Source organism: Micropterus dolomieu, linkage group LG14, assembly GCF_021292245.1.
Source record: "Micropterus dolomieu isolate WLL.071019.BEF.003 ecotype Adirondacks linkage group LG14, ASM2129224v1, whole genome shotgun sequence".
NCBI lineage: Eukaryota > Metazoa > Chordata > Actinopteri > Centrarchiformes > Centrarchidae > Micropterus > Micropterus dolomieu.
The window spans coordinates 4736074-4744529 of record NC_060163.1 but is presented as its reverse complement, the minus strand read 5'-3'; the positions used below and the strand labels follow the sequence as shown (position 1 = coordinate 4744529).

General features: G+C 40.0%; 1 protein-coding gene across 6 annotated transcripts in view; it reads right to left on the bottom strand.

The window, feature by feature from the left end:
• Window positions 1–1481: 1481 nt before the first annotated feature.
• The window catches only part of myocd (myocardin), a 30198-nt gene continuing 23223 nt past the window's right edge, over window positions 1482–8456 (bottom strand). For 3 of the 6 annotated variants that reach the window (XM_046069849.1, XM_046069852.1, XM_046069854.1), the window contains 4 exons: window positions 6926–7066; window positions 6379–6507; window positions 4506–4563; window positions 1482–4334 (listed from right to left, as the gene is read on the bottom strand). In XM_046069849.1, coding sequence (XP_045925805.1) covers window positions 3718–4334; window positions 4506–4563; window positions 6379–6507; window positions 6926–7066 — 945 coding nt within the window. In that variant the 3' untranslated portion in view covers window positions 1482–3717. The remainder of the gene's footprint in view (window positions 4335–4505; window positions 4564–6378; window positions 6508–6925; window positions 7067–8456) is intronic. The other 3 variants (XM_046069850.1, XM_046069851.1, XM_046069853.1) reach the window with 3 other exon arrangements.

Here is an 8456-nt window from a genome sequence, read left to right as displayed (position 1 = left end):
TGGTGTGGGGGATGTTTTCTTGGCACACTTTAGGCCCCTTAGTGCCAATTGGGCATCGTTTAAATGCCACGGCCTACCTGAGCATTGTTTCTGACCATGTCCATCCCTTTATGGCCACCATGTACCCATCCTCTGATGGCTACTTCCAGCAGGATAATGCACCGTCACAAAGCTCAAATCATTTCAAATTGGTTTCTTGAACATGACAATGAGTTCACTGTACTAAAATGGCCCCCACAGTCACCAGATCTCAACCCAATAGAGCATCTTTGGGATGTGGTGGAACGGGAGCTTCGTGCCCTGGATGTGCATCCCACAAATCTCCATCAACTGCAAGATGCTATCCTATCAATATGGGCCAACATTTCTAAAGAATGCTTTCAGCACCTTGTTGAATCAATGCCACGTAGAATTAAGGCAGTTCTGAAGGCGAAAGGGGGTCAAACACAGTATTAGTATGGTGTTCCTAATAATCCTTTAGGTGAGTGTATATTGTGCGAGGTGAGAGATGTAATTCATTGAATGGGTTTCACACAAAACTATATGTAACTTTACTGTTTTACGACAAACTGCGACTTTCTCGACATTATATTTTAAATTGAACAATATCATATGTGTAATTCAGAGCTCAATTCTAACGGGATAAAAAGAGAAGTCTCTCGCCGTTGACTACTGTACATATTTTTCCCGAAATAAGGTCCCATGTGCCGGAAGCAGAAGCGAGTGATTTGGGCGCTCTATGGGGAAAGCTCCAAAACCAAAAAGAATGACCCTGATGACATCATCAGCGATATTTTCTCAGACTTGACACAACTCCTCCAGAGCTGCAGCAGACATTATACTACTGTTTTCAAAGGCTGAACAGTACTCCTGATGACTAATAAATTGACATAAAAGTGTAATATTCACTGGAGTATCCTTTTACATTTTATATAAAATTCTATGACCTAGGCCTCTACAGATGTCAGCCATGTTGAAAACAGGCCACCGTCATGTCGGTGAGTTTTGGGTCACTCTTTTAAAAACCGATTAGGGGATAAGACATTACAAGCAAGTTGGTGGATATGCAGTGTAGACTAGACATGAGTCTCTCTATAATTCAAATGAAGAATACTGTCGGCTCTGTTTATTCCATTCCTATCTTTATTGTGAAATAGTGTAAACCCCTGAGAAAGCCCACAGTCTCATTTGACACAAAAGGCGGCGCTGTTCCACTGCAAACTGTCTTCAGATTTAATGGAATACATTACCAGGAAGCTAAATTACCACTGGGGAGTATGAATCCCCAGGGTACATGTTGTATATATTGCAATTTACTAGATTGTTCATATTAGATTATAAAATATTAAGGGCAATGAATATTGTATCTTTATTGAGGGTTACAAATAAATTTCCCATGGAAAAATTGAAAAGCCTGTATTGTGTGCTTCTTGTGAATAGTACAATAAATAATGAAAAATAAAAAGGACGGTAGAAATTACTTTGCTGTGATAAAGTTTATTGCTCTTCTTTCTGTAGTATACAGGGAAGCAAGCAAATACTGTTTACTGTTAGTCAGTGGCCAAGCAACATGGAAGCTTCTGTCAGATGTGATTTTTTTTTATCTTAATTAGGGAAAATTATTGCAAACTGAAACCCACCAGATAAAAAAGGCCAGTAGATATTCTTACAACAGAACACAGAAGGTAAAGAATATCCGCTTTGTCATATATTCAAGATGGGCATTATTAAAGCCTAAATGTAACCATACAACCCATTTAACAAGTGCAACACTTAATAAGTAACAGGAAAAAAAGCAATATTTGGTCTAAACAGAACACAAAGTGAGACCCATGTTTACTGAGGACATAACTTTAAATGCAAGAAATATATTGACCAATGGCTTAACAATGGTTTGACATTTTGGAAAGTATACCTATTATCTCTCTTGCTGACAGTCAGATGAGAAAATCAACTGTCATATATGTCTGATAAATATGAAGCTGGAGCCAGGACCCGCTTAACACAAGCAAACTAATAGCCTGACTCAGTCCAAGGTTGAGCTTTATTGGGGGGTTAAAGCGCACTAATTAACACTATATATTTAATTAGTTTAATCCAAAAAAAAAAAAAAAAAAAGTGTCAAAAGAAGTTGTGCTATGTCCTGGATTAAACGAACAAGATATAACGTGTTAATCAGTGAGCACTAGAGGTGCTGGTGACAGACAGAGGTGATTTAGTCTCTCATTAGTGTGTCTAGGCTGGCTCTGATACATGTTTATGCTGTGTTAAAATGCAGTATTCACAGTAAAGATCTGAATATATTACATTTTCCTATTCACAAGTGCTAATAATGGAAATTTCCACTTTATATGATTCTTTAAAGAAAAGTGATTTAAGAAAACATGGCTTTTCCAAGTGGTTCCTTCACTTCGTATCACATTTGTAAGAGAATTGATTTACAAAGAAATGTCTGTGGTCACATGGCAGCACTGGAAAATCTGGTAAATCAAAGAGCCCCAATCTAGAAAGGAATGTCAGTATAAATACAAGATAAAGTATAAATATAATAACACGAAATAAATAACTGTGATTGGCCTGGGAATAGAAAGGGTGAAATTTGTAAGGACAAAAAAAAAATAAAAATAGAGATGAAGTTGTATTTTTCATTAACATTTGTCTGATTTTGCAAGTAAAGAAACACTAACTTATGTTGGCGCTTTCTATCTTAATATCTGTCAACAGCTTTCAGGGAATAGCAAATTAATAATACATTGTAAAAGGGAAACTGGTGTATAAAATTTGTAATAAAAAGCGGTCGCAAATAAAGCACAGTTTGTTGATTAAAACAGATAAGACCAAATGTTCAGACAGTCATTTCTCTCCATAATGTCATTCTGTGGATAAATATGCCAAATACCAAAAAGAAGCTATTAAAAAAAAGTCCGTCAAAGGAATGACAACCATTTCTACACAGATTTTCTAGGCACAAGCAAACTGTGGCAAATGTGTATTTAACTAGAGGTGCGCAGTGAGATAATTTGGGTCATATTTACATCAATTGATGAACTGATTACATAATACACTTGATTTGTGGTTTGTGTCTTCTCCCACACCACTGACAAAATATGCAGACGTCAACTTGTCTCTGTCAGTACAGATAGTTCAGATATTTACAAAATGGCCTTCCTAAGCAATCCAATTCACCTTGTAATTCCTTTCTTTTTTTCCAGTAATACAAACATAGACTCAGAAAATATACAATGATTGTCAAAATGTGTCTTCAAGTCTAGGTGGCATAACACTGATATTGCATAAAGTGTTGGTATAAAGCACTGTAATCATGTATTTCCATTAACTAGAATGTGTGTCCACTGTCATACTTATATGGCAGTTGTGCGCATCGTTGTCCAAAAAGGACAAAGATCATGTCAAAAAGCACCTACTCTTTGGATTCTGGGTATAATTACAACATGAGACCCTCATTTCAGTGAAGTGGAGAAAATATGTCAAAATATATTTATGGAATTCAACTTCTGATGTAGGCCAATGTCCTACTTAATGTCACCTCCCAATGTATTATAACAAGAGGCAAATTCTGGCACTTGGACTGAAGCTGTTAAGGTAGAATTCAATAGTTCTTTGGTATGTTCATAGCTGATAGGAGTGGTCCGCAAGCTGGTGTCTTGTGTTGATGGCCAGCACGTTGCTAGCCAGCACTTGGTGGCGGCGTTTCTTTCACCAGTGCTCCAGGTGAAGGTCCATGGCAGAGTTCAAGTTAATGTCTGTGACATCCAGGAACTCTGTGTTGAAGATGCTGGGCCCACTGGGCGGAGCAACATTATAGGCTGTGGCCGAGCTGGGTGGCGTCAGGTCCAGCCACTCCATGGTCTCCCACGGCGTCTCGCTGAAAGTCATGCTGACCATCCCTTGCACCTCAGGGACGGCGGACACCTTGGCGCTGATGGCTGACAGAGGAGTGTCCATTAGATCTCTGTTGTTCAGAAGTTTGTCCTGTTGGGGAGGGTGAGGGTGGTGGTGGTGATTGTGTGGGCTGCCGTACCCTTCGCCATCTCTGTTCCCTTCATCTTCCTGCCCCCCGTTCTCGGTAGCCATTTTAAGAAGGGCCATCTCCCCGCCCCGTCCAATTGGACTTCCCAGCAGAGTCTCGAGGTGGCTCTCAGTGATGTGATTGGCCGAGTGGTCGTAAGGGAGCTGGGTGGGGGACAGGTGTTCGTAGTGTCTGTGGAACCTCGGGATGAGGAGTCCGGGACACCCTGGGGACACAGTAATGTGAGGCACAACTTTGGTTACAGAGGACCTCTCCCTCTCTTCTCTGGCGTTAGCTGGCATCTCTTGAAGAGAAAGAGGAGAGGAGGGAGGGTCACAGCAGGTACTGGAATCTAATGCCACTGTGTGGGGCAAGACTGACTTCAAACTAATGCACTTGGTGATATGTAGTTTTTAAACTATCTTGCATGTGCAGTGCTAGCTATGCTAATATTATTTATGGAATTTCACCTTACCTCCACTCTCTATGAGTACATCCAAGAGTTCATCCATCTGCTGACTTCTGGTCAGTTGCTATAAAAGTAATAAACAGATTGTTTTTAATCAACTGAAAAACGTTTTAACAATTAAAAATGAAATCCAATTATATCAAAGGATTTTACATGAAAAAAAACGTAAGCTTTCAAGCAGTCTACATAGACTTGCAGAATAGAGTTTTGGTCGTACAAACTTTTCTTGGAGACAGACCAGTCTATTGGTTGAGATGAAACTCTTTAACTAGGTTTTCTAGCTTAAAGGTTTGCTGTGTAACTTTCAGAAAACCCTTGTTATTAATGACACATGTGGCCGTTAACTGAACTGCAGTCAGCATGTTGTTGTTCGCACTCGCACTCTGTAGGCTTCAGCGAGCATCATCCTGGGCATCAGCCCACCAGTGACGTGACACACTGAACGCTGAAATGAACACTGAAAGCTAGAAAATAAATTACAATCACATTTAGAATAACGTTACCATCTGTGATGTTCCTAAATCTTATTTGGACCATTGACTCCATGATACTGACTAGCTTCCCGTTTGTAAATCATCCCATCCGACCAATGCCAGGCCCACACCCCGCAGCCAAGCCACGGCCAGCAGCCCAATCCCAGCTTAGTTTACGTTACAGTTAGCTAGTTGGCCGCCCCTGCCTAGCATCGGTCTTGGCTAGTTGAAAGCATTTGTTAGTTATAAGTTTGCAACAGAAATATATTCATCAACGTTGGAAAAGGAAGTGCAGTTATTGGAGTGCTGTGGACCTTGAGACAATCACCGCCCACAGCATCTTCCGACTACCTTGCTAGACCAGCCGGAACAAGCGCCACCGCAAGCGATTGTCCAAAGAAAAGATCCAGGATAAGAGCTTAACTAACCCAACTTTGACCTAAGAGAGCGAGTGAGAGAGATTCCCACCTTGATTATGCACTCAGATAATATTTTGCTTGCGATAACATTAGCGAGCAAGCAAACCAAGGATAGCCAGCCAGTTGCAACCCAACCACGCTGTATGGATCCAGCACCGGCCACATTGCAGCACCAGCTGACAAAGCAACCTGCAAACAGCAGCCCAGCCAATCTATCAGCCAGGAGTCTGGATGAATTTGTTGACTTTATCCACTCAAGACAGTATTTTGCTACGTTAGCTAGCAATTCCTCAGTGTTAGGAAGCAAGCTAACGTTAGCAATATTCAGCCAGCTAAAACCACATAATACATTTCACATGCTTTGCAGTAATTTTAGCTTTGACTTTGTGTTGGTCTCTCTTGTGGTTGGTGCTGGTTGCTTGTTGATGTTAGTGGACTCCATTTCTAAGCTAACGATAGCTAGTGTTGCACACTGTTGATGCGGAAGAGAAGGCACTCAAGAGCATTCATTACGTCACATCCTTTGGATTTTCCCAGAAAAAACTTCCTTTACATAGAAATTTGTCTACACGTTTTTATTGGCAACAGAGAAATTCTAAGAAGAATCCGTTTACACATTAAATTCTTCACATTCATATATATTAAAGCCCAAAAAATGTAAGGCCAATTCATTGGTTGGGCTCTTGTACCTATCTTTCCAACTAAAAAACATTTATTTATTCCTGCTTTAGCTACAGTTTAGTTACATCTGCCTTCAAAAATGTTTTGTACAACGAAAACACCAATCTGCTTTAGACTTGGTAAAGGGTGAAAAGTTAGTGCAGTGAACAAAGCAAATGGATGAATAAAAGAGGTGCAGTACAGGTGGACTTACAGTGACAAAAATGAGCAGACAGATGGAAAAGTGGAATACAGCAACGCCGATAGGGAAAATAAAATCTCTGGCCAGCCATTATCTACTGAATTTTAGCATGAATTTGAGTTTACCTGCTTGACTGCATCCTCATAGCATGGGGGCTGTCTTAAGTCTGATGCATCTGAATCTGAGCTACTGAAGGCAGGGGGAGAGACCTGGCACTTTTGGCCAACATGCCGAGGAGAGGGCAATACTGACATCTATATGAGAAATAGGTGAAAAGTGACATTAGCGCACCAATTAGAATAGGGGAGCTTACCAAATGTAAGTGTATTACATATTTTTTTAAGCATAATGAACTATAAATCAGGCCTGTGTGATCGATAATCTCATCACATTAAACATTTCAAAAACAGGGTTGGCGTTGTGTTTTTGTAAAGGAAAAGTCACCAACATGTGAAGGAATATGTGATGAAAACAGATGAACTCTGTTTTAAAGAGCAGAGATATGACAAGAGTGACAATAAACCTCAAAACAAAAGACAATTATATAGAGTCAGAGACAGAACACAAATTAATAGAAAAGAGAAAAACGGTTACGTGAATGTGAGGTGATTCAGATGAAGTACATGACACCGACAACACCGCAAATGCCCTTAATGTTGACATAATGTTTACCTTTGGTTGCATACTCTGGTTCTCAGCCTTGGCTGAGCCGCTGTGGCCACAGTCAGTTGAGTTGGGAAAGACTCCCTGAAGGCCTCTTTGGTCGCAAGGATAAGAACAGTTCACTGCCTGGCCACCATTCTTATGATGCATCTGTAGTTGGCCAAAGTTAAATAAAAGAAAACAACATTTATACATAAAAAGATAAGTTTTAGCCATGCTAGCAATGTCAGTTGGTAGGTCAGTCCATCACTTTGGTGTAGACTGAAATATTTAGACAATTAGTAGACGGATGCCATAAAATTTGGTACACACATTCATATTTTCCAATGGATGAAAGACTTTGATGATCTGCTGACTTTTCCTCTAGCACCATCATCTGGTTAAAATATGAATCCTCCTCAGCTATTCAGCGTTTCGGGCTGCTAACATTTGCAAAACTAAGATGGGAAACATTATTAACATTAACATTACCTGCTAAATATCAGCATGCTAACATGTGAGCATGCTTATGTTTGCAACTCACAGCAACGCCATGAGCCGCAAGAATATTACCAGGTTGTTGGTTCTTCCACTCAACTGGTCTGCTTTTTATTTGATCGGCCGATAAAAATTGCATTTGGCTTTTTGGGATCATTTGGACTACTTTTAAAATCATTTGGAAAATGTTTCCACAACAATTCAAAATTTAACCCAAACAAACTGATGGAGATAATATTTCACTACTGTAAACCATGGTTTTTGGGTTCCCCCAATTATACCAATGAAACAGAAGCCTGGAGCAGAGCAGGGAGGCTCTGAGGCTTCTTCCCAGCACCACAGGGCAAACCCAGAGCTCATTATGGATATGTCTGTAATGTAAATAACAATGGTATATGCAGGAATATTTGCAACTAAGCTGCATGTTTGCATTATAGTATACAGGTGCTGGTCATATAATTAGAATATCATCAAAAAGTTGATTTATTTCAGTAATTCCATTCAAAAAGTGAAACTTGTATAATGTATACATTCATTCCACACAGACTGATATATTTCAAGTGTTCATTCCTTTTAATTTTGATGATTAATAACTGACAACTAATGAAAACCGCAAAATCAGTATTTCAGAAAATTAGAATATTGTGAAAAGGTTCAATATTGAAGACACCTGGTGCCACACTCTAATCAGCTAATTAACTCAAAACACCTGCAAAGGCCTTTAAATGGTCTCTCAGTCTAGTTCTGTAGGCTACACAATCATGGGGAAGACTGCTGACTTGACAGCTGTCCAAAAGACGACCATTGACACCTTGCACAAGGAGGGCAAGACACAAAAGGTCATTGCTAAAGAGGCTGGCTGTTCACAGAGCTCTGTGTCCAAGCACATTAATAGAGAGGTGAAGGGAAGGAAAAGATGTGGTAGAAAAAAGTGTACAAGCAATAGGGATAACTGCACCCTGGAGAGGATTGTGAAACAAAACCCATTCAAAAATGTGGGGGAGATTCACAAAGAGTGGACTGCAGCTGGAGTCAGTGCTTCAAGAACCACCACGCACAGACG